This window comes from Spinacia oleracea, chromosome 3, assembly GCF_020520425.1.
Source record: "Spinacia oleracea cultivar Varoflay chromosome 3, BTI_SOV_V1, whole genome shotgun sequence".
NCBI classification, from domain to species: domain Eukaryota; kingdom Viridiplantae; phylum Streptophyta; class Magnoliopsida; order Caryophyllales; family Amaranthaceae; genus Spinacia; species Spinacia oleracea.
The window spans coordinates 66,048,822-66,070,191 of NC_079489.1; the positions used below are offsets into that span (position 1 = coordinate 66,048,822).

The 21,370-nt window shown below is 36.1% G+C and overlaps 3 protein-coding genes across 3 annotated transcripts; 1 reads left to right on the forward strand and 2 right to left on the reverse strand.

Moving 5' to 3' along the window:
- Positions 1–5,967: 5,967 nt before the first annotated feature.
- On the forward strand, positions 5,968–7,368 carry LOC110783576 (ribonucleoside-diphosphate reductase small chain C). The gene has a single exon (XM_021987931.2). It carries the CDS (start codon positions 6,171–6,173, stop codon positions 7,170–7,172), a length of 1,002 nt encoding a protein of 333 aa, XP_021843623.1. The 5' UTR covers positions 5,968–6,170; the 3' UTR covers positions 7,173–7,368.
- A 1,962-nt stretch (positions 7,369–9,330) lies between these two features.
- On the reverse strand, positions 9,331–13,772 carry LOC110783577 (uncharacterized). The gene is made up of 9 exons (XM_021987932.2): positions 13,450–13,772; positions 12,626–12,741; positions 12,025–12,078; positions 11,916–11,940; positions 11,649–11,771; positions 10,623–10,789; positions 10,387–10,456; positions 10,104–10,202; positions 9,331–9,655 (listed from the first exon to the last, which is right to left on the reverse strand). Exons 1-9 carry the CDS (start codon positions 13,660–13,662, stop codon positions 9,581–9,583), a joined length of 942 nt encoding a protein of 313 aa, XP_021843624.1. The 5' UTR covers positions 13,663–13,772; the 3' UTR covers positions 9,331–9,580.
- A 3,264-nt stretch (positions 13,773–17,036) lies between these two features.
- On the reverse strand, positions 17,037–19,339 carry LOC130469085 (proline-rich receptor-like protein kinase PERK2). Its single transcript, XM_056838071.1, has 3 exons — positions 18,458–19,339; positions 17,874–17,936; positions 17,037–17,177 (listed from the first exon to the last, which is right to left on the reverse strand). The coding sequence occupies exons 1-3, from the start codon at positions 19,046–19,048 to the stop codon at positions 17,103–17,105; spliced, it is 729 nt and encodes a 242-aa protein (XP_056694049.1). The 5' UTR covers positions 19,049–19,339; the 3' UTR covers positions 17,037–17,102.
- Between the last annotated feature and the right edge of the window lie 2,031 nt (positions 19,340–21,370).

The following is a 21,370-nucleotide window of genomic DNA, read 5'->3' on the forward strand; positions in this document are numbered from 1 at the left end:
GAATGGCCCACATAGCTGGTTAGTAAAACACATTATGCATCACATAAACATTTGCAGCAATTAATCAAGGGCACCAATAATCTACAAATTATTCAGTCCTTATTAATTCTAATCAAGTTGTTTTAAACTTAAGGATTTGTAGACCCAATCAAGAGTTTATGACTAAAAAGCGCTCCCACTTAAACCAATAAATTCATATGCTTTACTAATTTTAAACATAAAAATGTATTTCTAGTCTAACCGGAAACATACAAATTTAATTAAAATTTAAAGCTCATATAAATTTATAATTGAATCCATAAATTTAATTTAATTTCAGTCGTATTTAAATTAATTCATGATTTTAATTTTAGTAAAATAATTAGAATATATAAAATTTATTATAATTACAATATTCAAAATTAAAATCCAAGAAAATAATTTAAATTATTAATTTTAAAATTAATTAAAATTACGTAAACTGAAAATCTCAAATTAAAATTTCAAAACGATCTAATCGCAACGCAACAACCCCACGCAACGCACGCCCATGGGCCACACGCACACAGCCATCGCTGGCCATGTGCGCGCAGCCCATGCGCTGCGTCGCATCGCTGCTGCTCCCCATCGCAAGGCATCAATCGAACACGCGAGCCAGTGCTCGCTGCGCGCGCCAGCCCTCGACGCAACAAGCATGCTGCCGCAGCCCATCGCTGGGCGCAGCGCTCGTCGCACGTCGCAACGAGCACGCTGCTTGCCATCGCTGGGCGCAGCGCTCGTCGCACGTCGCAACAAGCACGCTGCACGCCATCGCTGGGCGCAGCGCTCATCGCACGTCGCTTGCGCTCGCTGCGCGCGAGGCTCCGCACGCTTGCGCGAGGCAGTGCGCGCTGTGGCGCAGCACGCTTGCTGCCCACACGCGACTGCTCGTGCCTTGCTCTCGCCCTTGCCCATGCGCCCATTGCTCACAGCCCACGACACATGGCAGGGCTGCTGCCTTGTGCTCGTGCACCATGCCCTTGCTCGCTGCATTCGTACCGCATGGGCGACGAGCTCCCTTGCTCGTCGTCGCATGCCCGCACTATACAACACCCCTTAAGGGTAACACGTAGCGTCCATTGCTTTGTGCGTGCAAGTTATATGAGCGAATCGCATAAAAATTAAAAATTTATATTCAAAATTAATGACAAATTAATAAATAATATTAATTTCATAATTTTATGGCGAAAAATGGAAAATTTATTATTTAATTGATTTCCGATTAACATGGATTCAAGTCTAGGTCATAAAAATTTAAAATTTAACATAAATTTACAATTTTTATGGTGGTTTTTAATCATAGGTATCTAATTAAATTATAACTAATTATGAAAAACAAAATTAATTCTAAATTATTCCAATTTTCAACAAATTAATCATAATTACAAATTAGATTGCATAATTAACAAGGCTAGGCATTCAAACTTGTTAAACATATACAGTAGGTCAATCAAAAATTCAAGATTTATCAACAAGAATCGCAAATATTTAATTTAACATCTTAAATTTACGAAATTTTGCATTCGAAAAACTAAAACCTCCGAAAAGTCATAGTTAGGCTTCGAATTTGAGAATTCTGGGTTCGGCCGAAAAAAAAAATTTGTCAAAATTTTAGAATGCCTTTTACATGCGGAATTGACACAAAAATCACTCGATTTGGATGAGTAACGAAGAAACTGCCGAAAAACTGCGTACGTATAATTAAATAAATGCAATTTGCAATTAATTAACAATTACGAAAATTAATCACCCCTTTTTAATTCTTGCAAATTTGTAATATTTAACCATGTTTATGCAATTTAGATTATGAAAATAATAAGAGGCTCGTGATACCACTGTTAGGTTATGATACATATGACAATTCATAAATCATGCGGAAAAACCATAAAGCCAGGAAAGCATATTATATTCACATAATCATTTAGCATAGAATTGATGCATACATGTTGTAGCGTGCCTTCCCTAGCTGCGCCCGAACCGAACAAGAACAAGTCTTTAGGACTCCAAATGTCGTCCCTCCGTAGATAGTCCACAGTACGTCCGGATCCGCCTCAAGTTAGACCAACTACAATCGCCCTTAAGGTTACTAGGAATTTCGTCTAGTGTTTGCAAGTGTATGGTTAATTTTATTTCAAAAACTTACCCTTTGAATACTTCAATCGTCTTTTCAAATAATGACCCTAGGCCCTTATTTTTAGAGGTATGGAAAAGGAACTGGAATCCTATCAGGATACTAATTAGTTAAACTAGAATCCTAGTAGGACTCTAACTAATTAATTTTATCCTTTTAGGATTAGGAATTTAATCATCAAACAAATCCTATACAATTTAGGTTTCGTATGTGAACACAAACTCTACACGAGCATGACCCACAAGCGTGCAGGCCATGCCCGCGCACAGCCTACACGGCCGCTCGGCCCACGCGAGCCGCAAGCCCACGCGAGCAGCAGCACAGCTCGCAGCCCATCGCTGCGCCATGGCCTGCTGGGCCTGGCGTGGCCTTGGCTGTTCGTGTGGCGCGCTTGGCTTGCTGGGCGATGGCCTGGCTTCGTGCTGGGCCCTCGTCCGGCAGGCCTCGTCCGATGCTTATTGGTACGATACGCTTCCGATTAAATTCCCGGTTCCGGAATTCATTTCCGATACGAACAATATTTAATATTTCCGATTCCGGAATCCGTTTCGAACAAATATTTAATATTTTCGTTTCCGGAATTATTTTCCGATTCCGATAATATTTCTGATTCTGACAATATTTCCGTTTCCGGCAATATTTCCGATTCCGGCAATATTTCCATTTCCGATAATATTTTCCGATACGTACCATGTTTCCGTTTCCGGCAATATCTACGACTTGGATAATATTTATATTTCCGATACGATCCATATTTCCGTTTCCGGCAATATCATCGTTTCCGGAATATTCATTTCTTGCTTGTGACGATCTCAGCTCCCACTGAAACCAAGATCCGTCGATTCCGAATATCCATAGATAGAGTATTTAATGCCATTAAATACTTGATCCGTTTACGTACTATTTGTGTGACCCTACGGGTTCAGTCAAGAGTAAGCTGTGGATTAATATCATTAATTCCACTTGAACTGAAGCGGCCTCTAGCTAGGCATTCAGCTCACTTGATCTCACTGAATTATTAACTTGTTAATTAATACTGAACCGCACTTATTAGACTTAACATAGAATGCATACTTGGACCAAGGGCATTATTTCCTTCAGCCAGACGTCCTTTAACAATCTGTTATTGGCTCATTAATGCCCGACTAACTTCTTCAAAGGTCAAGCGACCAGTAAAATGGATAAATTGTGTGGTCAATGCATCATAATCTCGATCAAGACCCATCATAGTGTGTAGAATTAAATCATTGGTAGAAACATGACCATTAATTGCAGCAAGGGAATCAACAAGAATTTTTATGTTACGTAAATAAGATTCCATCGACTGTGATTCTTGCTTAGCAACATTTATATTTTGCAACATACTTTTCAACTCCATATAACAAGCCATACTAGCATTCATGAAACGAGATTGTAATCTCTCCCACACCAATGTAGAAAACTTAACCTCATGTGTTTCAACAAGTATATCTCTAGACACCGTAGCAATTTGATCAATTCTCAACCAATGATAATAACCCGGATTCACGATTTCTCTATTCAAATTAACAATAATGTATACACCAATTGTCGGTGCGTAAATGGTGATGCGTGGCTGCGAACCAGACAAAGAAGCCGGGACACGGCCGAGTAGCTGCTGCATAGAAGTGGTGTCTTGCACAGGGGTAACCGGATCGTCCATGGAATTTGATAATGGAGTTGGGGAAACCATTACTGCAAATTCGTATGATATGTGTGCGGAAGCGAAGAGCTTTTTGTATTTGTAAATAATAAAAGAAAATAAAAAACCTCATCTTTTGATGGAGATTTACGTGACTTTGTGTAGTGCAATTGATAATTGCATGAAAAGTGAATAAATTCAATGAAACCAGATGCGTGAATTTTGAACAATACAACGAAATCAGATTTAGGGTTTTGGATCTATAGGAAAACCTATGCTCTTGGTACCATGTGAATATAATGATACGGCTTACCCTAATACGAGTGTTTGAGACTCACATATATAATAATATCGTACAGTAGTACAATTACGAGTATACCCTTAGTATTCTTTATTAATTACTTTGGAAATTTAGAGAATTGCAGGTTGGATTATTTTGCGGCAACTTTTGTGTAAGATCGACTTACCGGAAAGACCACTTTGGTTGCTTAACTAATAGGTTTAATTTCTTAACTAATTGGTTACATTGCTTAATTAATTGATTCAATTGTTTAACTAATTAATTCCTTTGCTTAACTAATTGGTTTCAGTGCTTAACTAATTAGTTCAAGTGCTAACTAATTGGTTCATTTACTTTACTTATATGATATCAAGGTGGTCTTTTGTGTAAGACCGCCTTATAGAAAAGTTTGTAATTATTTTGAGAGGAATCACTTCTTAGTTAGGATTATTAAGATCCATAATTAAGAAATATTTTTATATGGAAATACTATGTAAATTTAATTTTACACTGAAAAAGAGAGGACAATTATTTTTTTACTACCTACAAAAATGAAAAATTATTTTTTACCACCTAAAAAATCAAAATTTGTATTTTATCACCTATAAAAAAACTAAAACTTATTTTTTACCACCTGATATTGTTTAAGAAGAGAACATATTAGAAATATAACCGTTATTTTGACCTCACATAACAATTTCATCTATTTTTCATTTGTTAGGTGTTAAAAAACAAGTTTTAAATTTTTTTTACATGATAAAATACAATTTTTAGTTTTTTAGGTGGTAAAATATAATTTTTCGATTTTTTTAGGTAGTGAAAAATCATTTATCCAAAAAGAGAAGGGTAAAATTATAAGGGTGAAAAACTAAATCAATATTGAGCTCTATTTATAGATAAAATTATAAGAATGTCGTTGGTGTAATTATTTTTTTGAAAAAAGTTAAATGAATTGTTACTTTACCGTTAGAAAATGAACAAAAAAAAATGGTAACATTACATTAGCAACGGTCATTTTGTTGCAGCAGAGGAGATGAAATGAATTAGCAAAAAGGTGGGGACACATGTCACTATTTAATTGGACCTTTTTTTTCCTGACGCGCGTCGGCATTAAGCAGATTTTCTTTAAAAAAAAGTAAATGATCGTCGTGGTTTTTTCAGATTAACAGGCCAAAAAAAAAATTCATTTCAGCGGAATCCCGCCCATTAGTGACACGCCAATGGTTGCTTCCCCTCCCCAAGGTTGAATTGTGTGTTACCACCTATAATGGTAAGTTAACTCACAAATATAATAAAAAGCATGGTGAGTTAGTAGCAATTCTCCATCGGTGATGCTATGAAGGTGAGAATGTGGTAATACGTTGAGTATGCGTTACTAACACAAACCATGGCCATGTCATAGCTTTTGTCTCTTGTAATCACAATTAATCCATTGACAAATTAGCGTATCTCGTGCCATGCCCAATTGCACATGATAAGCTTGCAACAAACTCGTGGAAGCATATTCCACTCACTAGTCACTACTTCTTTAAAAAAAAAAAAAAAATTGCTTATAAAAATCTTTAAAATCTTAAAAACAGCGCCAAAAACAAAACCCCACCTCCCAAAACAAAATCAAACCCACGTTTCCCTCCTTTCAACCAAATTCAAAATTAAAAAATTTCATTAAAAATTTAAATCATAAACTTTCGCTAAGCTTCTCGTGTAAGCTTCTCCTTCATAAAATTTCACCAAGGATATAATCGGAAACCACAATATTGTACCAAACCTATTCTACCTCCAATGTTCTTACACGTCACCAAAATTCCACCAATTGTTTACTAAAATCTAAAATACCCTCATCTCCCACCCCTCAAATTCATTCTCCCGCAAGCTACCCACTCCAAATTTCAAAACTCCCCCCAAATTTTCAAACCCCTAAGGCCCTAATTTCCCTTCTCTATAAAACCTCACTAAAATCCCCTGTTACAAACCACAATCAATCAACGACCCCAAATCTGAAATCTCCCCAGAAAAAAGGAAAATCCTCCGGATAAATTTATCCCTAATTTCTTGAATTTTCTCAAGAACCCTAAAAAAAAATGCCTGCAAAATTCGAAGAGACCGACCCCCTTCTCACCGAAAACCCAGATAGATTCTGTATGTTCCCAATCAAATATCCACAAATCTGGGAAATGTACAAGAAAGCTGAAGCCTCCTTCTGGACCGCGGAAGAAGTCGATCTCTCAGAGGACAACCGCCACTGGGAAAACATCCTCACCGCCGACGAGCAACACTTCATCACCCACATCCTCGCCTTCTTCGCCGCCTCTGACGGCATCGTCCTCGAAAATCTCGCCGGAAGATTCATGAAAGACGTCCAGGTAGCAGAGGCGCGCGCCTTCTACGGCTTCCAAATCGCCATTGAAAACATCCACTCGGAAATGTATTCCCTCCTCTTAGAAACCTACATCAAAGACTCCGACCTTAAATCCCACCTCTTCCGCGCAATCGAGACCATCCCCTGTGTGAAGAAGAAAGCAGATTGGGCCCTCCGATGGATCGACGGAGCAGAATCCTTCGCCGAAAGACTTATTGCTTTCGCTTGTGTTGAAGGGATTTTCTTCTCTGGAAGCTTCTGCTCCATATTCTGGCTGAAAAAGCGCGGGTTAATGCCCGGATTAACCTTCTCAAACGAGTTGATATCGCGTGATGAAGGGCTTCACTGTGATTTTGCCTGCTTGCTGTACAGCTTGTTGAAGAAAAAGCTAAGTGTGGAGAAAGTTCAGGCAATAGTGGAAGAAGCGGTGGCGATCGAACGCGAATTCGTGACGGATTCGCTGCCGGTAAAGCTGGTAGGGATGAACTGTGAGCTTATGAGTCAGTACATTGAGTTTGTTGCTGATAGATTGTTAGCTGCACTTGGGTGTGGTAAGGTGTACGGTGTGGTAAACCCATTTGATTGGATGGAGTTGATTTCTCTTCAAGGGAAGACTAACTTCTTTGAGAAGAGAGTTGGGGAATATCAGAAAGCTTCTGTTATGTCTAGCTTGAATGTCAATGGTGGTGGGACCCATGTTTTCAACATGGATGAGGATTTTTAGAAGAACCCTTGCTTTTATTTTATTTTATTTTTAAGTGATGCTGTTTTGTTAATTTATTTTAGATTAGTTTTTTATGATGATCTTTGAGCAAGTAGTACTACTACTAATTGTTGCTTTTAATCTATGTAAAATTGTAAACTACGAGTACTGTACTAGTTTTCTGCATGTTTTATATCTATTTTATTATAGACTTTTATGCCGAGGAAGTATTTTCGGATATCAGATATGTGCTTGCAAATACATATCATAGCTAAAGACAAAATAGAAAAAATGACAAAAAAGAAATTAAATAATACTGAGTTAATGATTGAGAATGTTTTTTTTGGAGAAAGGATAAAGTAAATAATTGTTTAATTGAATAAAATACAAATAAAAGTGTATGTGGGGATTGAAAAGTGGAAAAGTGTAGAATGTGTAAGTAAAGTAATTATGATTTATAGAAAAGTGGGAAAAGTGTATGAAAAAGTGTGAAAAGTGTATGGAAAAGTGGGAAAAGTACATGTTCAAAAATAGAAATGTGACACTTATAAGGGAACGCCAAAAATGGAAATGTGACACTTATTTAGGAACGGAGGGAATACTTTTTTAAAACAAAAATTGTACTTTTTTTTGACAGAATGATACTCCTTTTTTTTTTGCAAAATGGTACTTCCTATTTTGTCTTTTAGCTGATATGTGTGCTGCTATATATATCCGATATGCGAAAAAACAACCTCTACTCATGCCTAGTCAAATAAAATAATATAGAACCATGAATTATGGATTCAATTCAATTGGTAGTTTTTTTTTCTTCATTGGAGTGAAAGACGGAACGGCTAAGATAAAAAATAATCTAGTTCCATAATAGTTTGAAGGCTCACATTCAAACAAGGAGCGGAGTATTAGAGTATAGTATCTTCTGTAGCTCCACAAGTAGGACAAGATGCATCTGTATAATGTGACTTTGTACGAGCCTACTACGAACATCCATATTACCCCTACAACTCTACAAGGCTAGCATATAAAGTGTTTTAATTTTGAAGGTCCCTTGAATCCCCAAGTAGCGTCCCATAGTTCCTCATTATCCACAATCCCTTGATTTTCACTCACTCCATGCATACCCATTCTAACCAACCAGTATCCTAGTATGACTCCAGTAGTACGAATTCATAGGCAGTTTATGCCTTTTTATTTTATTGTACAATTAATATTAATATAATTGGTAAAGAATATTAAATGACTAATTTCTTTTGTCAATTTTAGAGATTGTATGATTTAATCCATGATTTGCTTTATACTTTCTTAATTGGTGATTCTTATTAAATAATCGGTTTTAAAATTAATTAAATCTCAACTTCATTAAACAAACTTTTTTAATTTAATTTAATTTGATGATGAAGTTATGAAGGGTATTTTGTCCTATTCGATAGGGGACACCAAAAGAACATTTACAAAAACAACATCAGAAGTTCCCTTATAAAATAAAGATAAATTGTTGATAAAGATGTTTTTTTTAATTATTTATTTTAAGAATGCAAATTACATTTGTTGATAATGTTTTAACTTTTATCCAAAATATAACATTGGGAAAGCGTAAAGAATTTAATGTCCAACGGAAAAGTGTGAAAGACGTAGTGACCAATGAATTTGATTGATTAAAATAGTTATTTGCACGATTTTTGACAGAATATTGATAATAATATGCCACAATATAAAAGGAAATATTCCAAACCTAAAAATTAAAATATGACACCTTAACGAAATACGTAAAGAATAGAAAGGGAGTAACGGACGGAGGGAGTAATTTCTATACCTACTTAAATATGAAGTAAAATATAAGTTGGTACAATTACCCCATTTAGCTGATTGTATAAATATATTTGACGAGTAGTTAATATGCAATAGTTGTTTGATTGTGTAAAATAATGTACAACGAGATTCATTATTTCTTACTCTACTAAACATATTAGAACATTTATATATACCATAACCTCAAAAACTCTCAAAAACGCTGATACTAAGGTATAAGGGGATTGCAATATTTTGCCTCCGAAAGATAGGCAAGTAGCCAATTGTACAAGATATAAAAAACATATCACAATATAAGATTGCAAACAAAACAAGGAGATATAGGAAGGCCAAGACTTTGGACCATTCTTCACTGTGCAAGTCATAATGCTGGAGGATATACTATATTTTCCTAATCATCCAATTTCATTAATTTCCTGCCTAGGAAAATTCCTTGTATATTCACAAGAATCTGGGTGAAGTAAATGCCATGTACAAAAATATATTCAGCTGATGGGATTTATCCCCTGCCCAATTGTATTATCAATAGAACCATGGGCAAGGCAAACATGTTATTTACACAAAAGAACAGTTGAGAACTCTTGAATCTGTACAAAGTTGTGAGAATCAATTCAGAAGCTTCAAGTGGCAGTAGGCCTTAGCGAGCCTCCAAGGACTTCCTCATCTTCAGACACCATCCAAGGTTGCTGCAGTCCCTGTCAATCATAAAACCAGTAAGTCTAGACCTCGATGACAGGACAAAGTAAAACCTGTTTTGCTCCTACCCACAACAATGTTCATGTCATTAGGAATGTAAGGGTGTGCTTGGGGGGCCTAGCAGGTTTGACAATAGTGTCTGGGATTAGCAAGCTAGTTTCCCAAACACAGCCTTGACATTCACAACAACGCTGCAACCGATAGAAACTGAAAATACAAACAGGTCTTATCCAAATCTTGTTTTATTTTACAGGTTTAGATATATCCATGTAAAATTGTAATTGTTTCGCTGATGGAAGGCTACAGGCATCACAAAAATAAGAAAAGAAATAGAAGTAAATGGAATTGCCTGATTTCTGAAACAAACACTACTAGCTCATGCTAATTCTCCTTTACATATACCATAGCTGCTATTTTAACTAGTAAAATAATAAAATATTTACATACCTTCCCCAAGCGGATGATTTTTGGAACACTGCCAGTCATGTCAACCACAGTAGATGGCTCAGCTATTCTAATACCAGCATCAACAATAAAGTCAAGGCCCTAGACAAAGCATGAAAACCAGAGCTGTTATTGACATGACAATATTAATATAGGTGCAAATTTGCTGATACCTCAAATATACTGCAACACACGTTTATCATAGACGATGTAGCCACTTCAGGACCCAGAAAGAGATTCTTACAACTTTTTATCATGGGTTCAATTCATAATAGAGAAATAATACCTCTTTCCCATACACATCCGCAATCACAACAGGATCCAAAATCCACTGATCTTCTGTTGGTGCCTTAACACTGCAACAAGCGTAGCATACAGAATGAGAACAAAACGATAACAAAGTCAGGGAGATCAAAACACAGGTAGCCATTAATTGGTTTCATTAATACGGGTATACCAATCCTGAATGTCAGCGCTCATAATTCCTATAGAAGAGAAGAATATCCAGACGTCCAAACGAACCTGGTAGATATTAAAGGGGAATCATTTTTCTCAAGAATTGCCTTAGTTACAGGATCAGCAGGCATACGAATACCAATGCTCTTCTTTGGTGTAGATTTTGCATTACCCGGCCCATAATTGATACATTGCTTCGGCAAATTTTTGCTTGCAGTTAAGATGAAAGTGTACTGCCAAATGGAATATATTAGACAAAAATGCAGAGCCCATTAAGCAGCAAGTAGAAGAAAGTGTTGGGACAAAAGGGAAGGGAAATGAAATGAAATGAAAAGTAAGAACAACCAAAAACATTCAACACATGTAATGTAACCTATGCCTTTTTCATATCATGCTGAGAAAAATTCTAGATTAGGTTTAGCATCATAAGAACAGTGCAGAAGCATCATTGGCCCTTATATAGTAATAACTAGTGTTTCCTAATGTGGTCATTTACCCCTCGTACTATGTACTGAGTACACCCGTATTACGTACTGCGTATTAATATTGTAGAACACTTCGGACTAATTTATCATATTTAGGTAGCGAATGTGTACTCGTACTTGTACCGCGTACTGAAGCGTACTGCATTTTTGTGCTTCAGTAATAACTAGTTCATTTTTGTTTGATCTTTTCGGTTTTCATGTACCACATTTTTGGTGCTTCAGGAATCCCTTCTCAATCAAACTACCCAGCCACCCTCGTCAGTCACCAGCTCAGCCCATGTGCCATGGCATTGACCAACAAAGAGAAAATAAGGAAAAGAATGCTGAGTGATAGAGATGGATAAACAGGAATGAGGAATATGCTTCAATATTAGTATGATCTCCTGTCTCCAGCAATATTCTCATATATGCATGCTCCACATACAATGCAGCCTAAATTTGCAACTTAATGCTAAAAGGAACTTGTTCACTGTTATGCCATACCTATGAGATGGCAAAGGTGTTCACAACCATATCCTCTCAGCTTCCAAAGCAATTGAATCAGTAGAATATAGGGCTAAGGGGAGCAACACCTGACAACAAAACTACGAGAAGATCTCATACTTACAGGTCCAGGCAGGCATTGCTTCACAGCTCGAAAAATGTTTGGATGACCTAAGCTATCACCACGGTGGAAGCCCATTGTATACACATCAATATCATGGAATGAGCGACATAAAATGCTGAGTGGCTGCACAAATGACATGAAGATATTGGAGGTAAGAAATTGCACGCACACATACACATAAATATATCAATCCTGACAAATTAGCTTAACACTTAGCGAAAATCAGATGACAGTTGTTGAGAAATCATCACAATCAGAAGTTCGTGCCTTGGTAGTTTCAATATTTTTAATCCTGCAAACGAAGCGAAATTGAGTCAACAAACGAGTGAGATATGTTGAGGATTTTCAACATTCCAAAACAGAAGACAAAAAATACCTCCTAAGACGCTCAAGGGCTGACTGACTATTCATATCACAGACAATCGCATACCTGGAATGTTAGAAAAACATGAAACATATTACTCCGTATTGCAGAAAGAAGAGTAGGTATGTGCCATCAAGATGCAAATTTCCTATAATTATATTAATATCTTAACAGAAAATTGGCTCCTTCATCTTCTTTCTTTGGGAGAGGGTTAAGGGGAATATATGAAATGCTCTTTTACAATGTATATACAAAGTTGAAAGAAAAAGCGCATTATCTTTCAAGTAGAGAACTATTAGATATGATAAGAAGATGCTAACAGCAGTGATATTTAAGAGGTAAACCAACCTCAAAACCATATTTCTAGTTACATTAACTCGAAAGGGTCTTCATAATGTTGATGTATTCTAATGCAAAAACAAATGCCTTAAGCGATGAGGGGAGGGAGGTCTTATAAATACCACTTCGATCTGATACCAACACTGGGAGGAAAACATAAATTATTCTCCTCAAGCAACAAGCAGAAGATGCAGTTTAAAAAACAGGTGATTATTGGCAGCACAGTTATAGTGAGCCATCATTTAAAGCGGAAATGAGAAGAAGATCAACATACACTGTGTCAGTGGGAATGACACCAACTGCTCCTTCCTTCAATTGCTCAATAACAGGTTCCAACTTCCAATTGTCAGTTCCTGATGGATCAACTTCCACATAGAGCAGACCACCATCCTGTTAATTAGAAACTCTTTCTTGGTAAACAACTTAACGGGAAACTTTTGCAAGGATATAGAAATCTAAGAAAACCTGTCACTAAGTGTTCAAAATCAGAGGAACGATTAACTGGGGGGGGGGGGGGGGGGGGGGGGGGGGGAGAGATTTTCTAGACATGATGAGCGGAGCTACTTTCATGACAATGAGTTCAATCAAATTCCACTGTGCACCTGCGAAATGTCAAAATCTATACTTAATCTATGTGAAATTAATAAAACGAACCCACTTAAGTAAAATATGTGACTATGTGAGGGTTACTTGGGGACTTCTCTCTCTGGTATTGCTCAATATTCATATGACTACGTACAAGTCATATAATTATGTCTGTAAATCATACTCCAATTTCATACAACCATCGAATTTCAACAAACTTTTGACAAATTCGAACAAATTTTCTTACCTTCTGCCAAGAAAAACAAATTCTAGAAACTCAAATTCAACATGAAACCTATATACAACCCAATTAATCGACATTTCCAGAATTAAAACTTTAGAGCTGCAATTGGTACAATTCTCCTTAAGTTAAAACTGGAAAATCACAATTTTGGAGCATATATCTCCAAAATTGCGAGAAAACAACGAAGACGACAACAATTTACCTCAATAATTATCGAAACAACCGGCAAACCTAATAAGAGAAGTATGAAAAAGAGAGAAATAAAAGACCTTGGAGAAGCGAGGAGTGGCGTATTTGAGACGCTTAGGGCTTCGCTTGACAGCTCTAGCTTCGAAGCGGAAAGGACGGGGTTCAAGTTGCCGGAAGGAGACGTTTCTGCAGCGGAACGGAGAATGAGAACGGCGGAAGGAGAGTGAAAGAGGTTCAGTAGAATTACAGTCTCCAAAAATACTTCCGCCGATTTTCATGGCAACTGCCGCCATTTTTGAGCTTCTCGAGCTCCTTGCGTCACAAAAATGGAGAGAGAGGTTTTAGAACGTCCGAGTAGAACGTAGAGGTTGTGGACTTGTGGTACGGAGTACTCCGTATATTTTTTTTCGGGTACCAACGAGAAGAACCGCCTAAACTGACACGGACCCGAAATATTGATCAGACGGCCTCGATCCTTAATCGAATTTGACCTCAAATGATGATCCAAAGGTTAGATAATGCCTTGAATCGGACAAGCCCCTTACTGCAACGATCCATCATGGGAATTTTGCTGTCCGGTCAGCGAGTCGGGGTCCAGGGGCGACGCCCCTGGTTTAGGGGTTTGGGGACAACACCTCCGAACTTTACGGTATCTGTTGTTCTGGACTAGGGTTATCTGTTTTGGGCCTATTTTCTGGGCTTTTCCGCATATGTCTAGAGAGTACTACTCCCTCCGTATTTATTTAATGGATACACTTGCCTTTTTCGGCCGTATTTATTTAAGAGATACACTTGCCATTTTTAGTAACTTATCAACCCCACCATTTAATTAAATAATACATATAATTTATCCTATCACCCACCATCCTATTAAACAAATAATTTCATAAACCCACCCCACCCTCCACTCACCAAAATGACATGGTCCCCACATGTTTAATTATTAAAATATCTATCCAACCCCACTTGCTTTATTATTTTATTTCATTCAATTATTCTTCTTAACCCGTGCCCGGCCAAGTGTATCTCTTAAAAAAATACGGAGGGAGTATATAAACTCTTTAGGTCATAACCTAGTTGTATTCTGTAATCTGTACTCCTCAAAATCAATAAAGCTTTCCTCCCCTCTGCCTGTTGACGTAGCTAACACATTGTTAGTGAACCACGTTAAATATCTGCGTTCTTTAATTACGTTATTTAATCTTTCCTTGCGTCCTTTATACCACCAAAATTAGCATAAAACCCAAATTATACGACCTGAGATCGAAACCAAACGAGAATTAATTTGATTCGAAATGACCCAATATCCGAATCGACCCAAATTGAAATAACCCGAAATAATATTAATCGAAATCGAAGTAACCCGAATCGAAAGTAACTGTAAAATTTAAATGAACCCGTAATGAAGACCGAAAACCAATTGGAACTGAAGAACTACTCAAATTTACCAATAGTTTAAACTATACTATTTTATAATTTCTATTATAATTATTATTTCCTCCGATTTTTAATACTCGCAACGTTTGTGATTTTTACACTATTCACATATTCTACTTTGACCATTATTGGTGATTTATACGTAAGATAAAACATCGTCATGTGCGATCTTGCACTACTAGAAAAATAGCCTTTAGAGGTGCTTTGATAGCGACACATATTAAAATAATGCTGGGCCCAAGAAACATATCGAACTTTGTGGAGCGTTTTTCCAAAAACGTCGGACGATTTACACGGATCCCTAAAATTCCCACTATTGAGAGGCGAGTAACAAAAATAAAAATAATAATAATTAATTCAGAATCTCAAGTTCCATTACTTCGTCTCTAACCTCCCAGTCTTCCCACGCACAATTCGAAAGACCCTGATTCTTTAATCCCTCGAAAGAGAAGTGCATCCGCTGAAGATTTTTTGGATTTCTTTGGTAAGTTTATCAGCAATTCAAAATTTATTAGTATTCTTTTCCCAATTCGAATTTGTATGTTGTTCTTGATTTTCGCCGTATTTTCGCACAAATTGCAATTTTCGTTCGTATTTTCTCTCTTATTCCAATGAGAAAATTTAAATTCTCTTGTTCCAATTTCCGCTCTTAATTTAAATTGGAACAGGAAACAAATTCGAATTCGTTTAAAATTCTCGTGTTCCCATTGTTCTTGATTTTCTTTCGTATTTTGGTTCCTGTTCATCTCTTGTTCCAATTCTTATTCTTTACAAATGGTTCTCATCTAATCTCACTTTTTCTATTTTGAATTTCTAGCTAGTTTGGGTGCTGATTAAAGGTCAGAGAGCAGTGGTAATTCTTGATTCCCTTATTTCAATTACTAATTTACTATTTTATTCACTTTTTTCTCCTTGTAAAGTTATATGTTATTACTGTATTATGTGCTCCGATTTCTTTGTTGAATTCGGATTCTCCAGGTTTTAGATTTTGGTAAACGTATTTAATGATTCATAGAATTGCATATTACAGAGGAAGCTTGCCTCAATTTTAACTGAACACGAAATCAAGGGAAGGATTTGATGATAGAGGACCTGTACCCATTTACCTTCTGATCCTTCTTAGTTCTTACCCTGTTGAAGAAATGAGTGAAGGGGTGAATTTTATCTGAAACCACATAATAGTAAATCTGTTTGCCTAACTGAACACGAAAAATGAACAATTTCCCTGTAAATACATGTAACAATTTTGTGGTTGAATTTATGGTTTTTGGTGTCCTGCCCTTTAATGATCATTGGATATGCTTCTGGCCTGCCTTATGCTAATTTTGGGAATCTGACGTGATTATTTTTTAATTTTCTTTCTGGAACATTTATTCTAATTCCTAATGTTCAATTATGTGCATATTTTTGTTTGGTGATTATTTTTTAATTTTCTTTCTAGAACATTTATTTTGATCCGATGCTGCTAGGAAGCTAATTTGGTATTCAAGTTGTGTACTTAAACGTGAATTTGAACATTATAAAAAAAAGGGTCCCTGTCTGATTTACTCTTAATCAACTAAAAAGATGTCTGATTTTTCGGCAGAAGCATTTACTCTATTATAATTGTTATCTGCCTTTATTCCACATACATGTATTTTTTTTATGTGCACTCATTTGTATTGTGATTTTTATGAAATTGTAGTGATTTAGTTTCCATTTCCAGTTTAGTTGATCATGGAGTTAAGAACAATCAAGGAAAATTTGACATGGCCAATAAAAGCAACACAATATCTATTAGGGGTTGAAGGTTTTATGAGTTATGCTAAGAAGAATAATACATCAATTGATGGTAAACTTAGATGTCCATGTATGAAGTGTGTTAATAAAAAACTTTTGAGTCCAGATGATGTAAATTACCCCTTGCTTCAGTTTGGAATGATGAGTAATTACACTATCTGGATTTTTCATGGAGAAAGAGTGATCCAATTCCAACTCCAACTCCTTCTGAACCTATGGTAGAAGATGAGATGGTACCACCGACTACTATGCATCAGTTAGTGCTTGATGCGTATGGTCATAGTGGTGGTGATCCAATGTAACACCCCGACCTCTAATTCAATTATTAAAGCATAATTAGCAGCGGAATTAACCTAATTTGGTCGGGACATTACCTGCCGTAATTCTCTCTTGGAAAATTACAAGGCAACATCATACATAAGCCATAAAAACCTCCAATTTAATATAATAATCATTTATATTCCCAAAATACAAGTACATAAATTACTAAAAGTCTTTAATTAAACTATTATAAACATTAAGCATAAACTAGGTGAATATTAATAAAGTGAAATTCCTCGCCACTACTCGTTTCCATCGTTCCCCGCAGTACCTAAAATGGAAAACAAAACGGTGAGCCGAAGACTCAGTAACGACTACCCTAGCAACGTAAATTCATTTCAACTCATTTTATTTAATAACACAGGGAGGATAGAATAAGTAAAACATTTAATAAAACATCATATTTAATTCATTCATGAACTTTGCAATTTAACATGCTAGTTGTCGGCAAGTACGAACCGTGAAGGAATTCTCCACTGGGCCTGGGCTCATCATCGTAACATGGGGCTTGGGCCCTGAGCCTGAGCTCATAAACCATGGGAGCCTGGGCTCGTAATCCATGGGTGGACAGGTGTCCGTGGTGCATGCATGACCGGTAGATAGGAAGATAGTAGTTTATATACTGCCAGACAAACCAGGTCTTTCACTTTCATTTATCATGTTGTATGTAATTTTACCAAGCCTTGACTTGTATTTCAGTTGAAATAACATAACTCTTTTATATCATAAATCATCATTTTGATCCTGGGATCAATAAAGTAGCATTCTTTCATGGCATCTCATAAATATCATTTTACGAGAAAACTCAATCAAATCATATTATAAAGAATAATTCAATCAAAACATAATTCATTTCCCGCAATTCAATAAAACATGTCAAATCATTCAGTTCATAAATTCAATCATATCGTCATAATTTCATAAACACATTTAGAAGGGAATTGCGGGTACTAGCAATAGCCGTTACCTCAACCGTAGTTCTATACTTCCCGTTTGATGGATCGTTCTTCCTGAGCTCCAAGTCCGATTTCTTTCAGAATATTAAATTATTGAATTAGTACCACAACGATAAATAATTTAAAATCAACATTTCATAAATAATAAATTTATAGATAGTGAATTTTAAAATAATTAATTTAAATAAAAATATAATCTTTGAAAATATTATTAAACAATATTTCAATCAATATATATATATATATATATATATATATATATATATATATATATATATATATATATATATATATATATATATATATATATATATATATATATATATATATATATATATATATATATATATATATATATATATATATATTTCATAAATCGATTTACATTATGTAAATTCCATTTTTGTTAATACTAGCTAGTAACTTAATTTTAGTAAAAACCGGTAATTAAATATATTTTCTACCTAAAAAATAATAAGTAATTTTATTAGTAATTTATTATATAAACATGTATCGAAACTTTATCAAATTTATTTGGATAAAAACATAAAAGATAAATTTATAAATCTGGAATGGTAATAGAGAATGAGCTTACCAAAGCCATTAGAATTTGGGCCCATCCCCTTTTGTTTTGGGTTAAATGGAAGAATTCCAAAGTCAGGAAATTGGTTTTCTGATTTTGCGAATGTCGAGCAGAGGGGAGGGGCAAGCAACAGGCACGAAGAAGGAAGAAAGGAAGGGAAGGGAGGGTGGCGGCGGCTGGGCGGCGCGGAGGCGAAAGAACGCCGGTGATTGTGGTTGGGGGTGGTGCGACAGTGAGAGAAAGGAAGGGGAGCACGAGCAGGGAGAACACAGGGGAGAGGAACAGGGGAGGGGGTGTTTTTCGGGTTGTTCTAGGCGGCGGTAGCAGCCGTTTGCCAGGTAATTGGGGCGGATGTTTACTAGAGGGGTGGTGCGGTGGCTGGGGAGTGGTGGTGTGGTTGTGGTGGTGCAGCAGGGGGGACGAAAAGAGGGAGGCAGGGGAGGGGAGTTGCGGAGCTGCGAGGAGAGGAGAGGAATAAGGGGTCCATGCGACGGTGGTGGATGATCGAGGTGGCGACATGTTTGGGAGTTGGTGTGGGTGCGGTGGCTGGGAATGATGGTGGCAGTAGGTGGTGGGACGTGGCGCTGGTGGTGCAACGAACATGGAAAGAGAGAAGATAGGGGAGGAGCTAGGGATCGCGAGGAGGAGAAGAGTGAGCAGGGAGGTACGGTGGGGCGTGGTGATTGCGGTGGTCGTCGGTGCTGGTGGTTGTAGGCAGTGGTGGTGGTCGGTGTTTGACTGAGGCGGCTCGGTGGTTTTTGGTGGTAATTGTGGATGGTTCAATTCACAGAAAACAAGAGGAATGAAAATTGAAATTTGTTTTTTGTTTTTGGGTTAGAATTTAGTTGAAATTATAGCTGATTTGTAGAGTCAAGAAGAGTGAATGGGAAGGAAATTTTCTTGGGGCTTAAGGGTTGAATGTAGACTGAATTGAGGGTGAGGAGGAATGAAGGAATTCCTTCATTCTTGTACGTGAAGAGCAAGGAAAAGAAGTCAAAAGGAGATTGTGCTTTTAAGGGGCATTTTAGTAATTTTCCTTAGTTAGGCAAATTTCTGAAAATTTGGTGTTATTTTAGGAAATTAATTAGAATAGTAATGTTTAATTAAAATCAAGTTTTCAAATAATTCTTTATAAAAATATTGTTAACGAAAAATAAATTCAGTTTTCGAATAAAATAAGAACGTTTCGAAATTATTAGGAATCCGAAAATAATTAAGATTTAAAAAAAATGTCATTAAGCTCGTAAATATAAAATTAAATTATAATCTGAAAAAAAAAATCGTGTAACAATATTAAAATTACAAACGAAATAAAGCTTCGTTAAATTAAAATAAAGTTTGAAATTAGGATTTAAAACGATTTTAGCTAAATAAAAATAATTAAGCATAATTAATCGAGTTTTAAAAATTCGGGGTATTACATTCTTACCCCCTTAGGAAAAGTTTCGTCCTCGAAACTTGAAAATTAGATTTATAAAATGATTGCTGAAAATTGAAAACGCTTGAATAAAGGCACGATGTTTTAATTTAAAACCAAGATCTCACAATTTCAATTCTGACAATGTCTAGCTTTCATTCCGCCATCATCTTTTAGGACTCCGCTTCAACTCGAGACCTAGTATCGAAGAGTAAAGAATACAATAGGGGCAAAATTATATATTGATCCTTAATCGTCATTAAAGTTAATTACATTCCGCCATCGTCTTTCGTATCTCCACTTTACTTCATAAAATAGGATCGAGGAGCAAAGAACATAAAAGGGGCAAACTTGTTAACATAGACTAGGTTCCCGTTTTACTTTGTGAGATCCTGTTTGAAAATAATTTTCCACCAAGTGTGGTAATTATAATTTGAAGACATATGTAATGAAAATAAATATATATCTAGCAATTGCAATAATTTGTAAAAGTGATTTATTATAACAATCCCGTACTCTGAGCTCAGGAGAACTTCCATCGGAGACGGCTTCCATGTATAACGATTAGTTATTACCAATATAATCATGTCAACATAAACATAATCCATAAAGCATATAATGATTAATTAAAATTGCACATTCATCATAAGCATAACATTCATATCATAATCATTTGATCCAACCTACGAGCATGGTTGATTCACAACACGTTTACATAAAACATCGTGATTCGTACGTTATATCATTCTTAGGCGACTATTTGAAGATATTGCGTTTTCGTTTGCTCTTGAGCTTCTTTGCTGCAGGTATCTGGTTGTTGACTTTCTTTATTCCATTCGTTTTGATTTCGATCTCCGGTCTTTCTTCTACGTTGAATAACTTTGTTAACTACGTTCGTTGCAGGGGTTCCATTCCAATCACGTGGCTAGAAATATATCGTTAGACATACAAATTCGTTACTTATCCTTAATATTTTAAGTCGGTAAATCTCGTATTTTGCGGATAATGCTAAGCCGTCAAGCGTGCCTTTATCAGAAACAATCTAGCTCCTAGAAAACTCAGTTCATGCTACCTGATTCTATAGACATGTCATTGTGTTGATTTCCTATTCTCAACTCCATTGAATTCCTCAATCATTCATAATTCTTTTTGAATTTCAAAGCATTTATTGATACCATCAACCTGATAGACAGACTAATCCTCCGTAACTTACCTTGGTAAGATCCTTAAAGCTTTACGCCAATTCGGTTTCATGTTTCCACCATAAATCGTAGATAACATCTTTGTAATTCTCTAGTTCAAATTCCTTTAAGGAGATTATCAAGCATCCTTTTACATAAATACACAAAAATAATCCCTATCAAATATGCGGAAAGGTAAACCAAGAATACCATCAACCTAACTAACAGACTAATTCCCGATAACTTCTTTTGGTATAATCCTTAGAACTTCATGTGTAAATTCAATTTCATCTTTCCATCATAAATCATATTCTTGCATAACTTTTA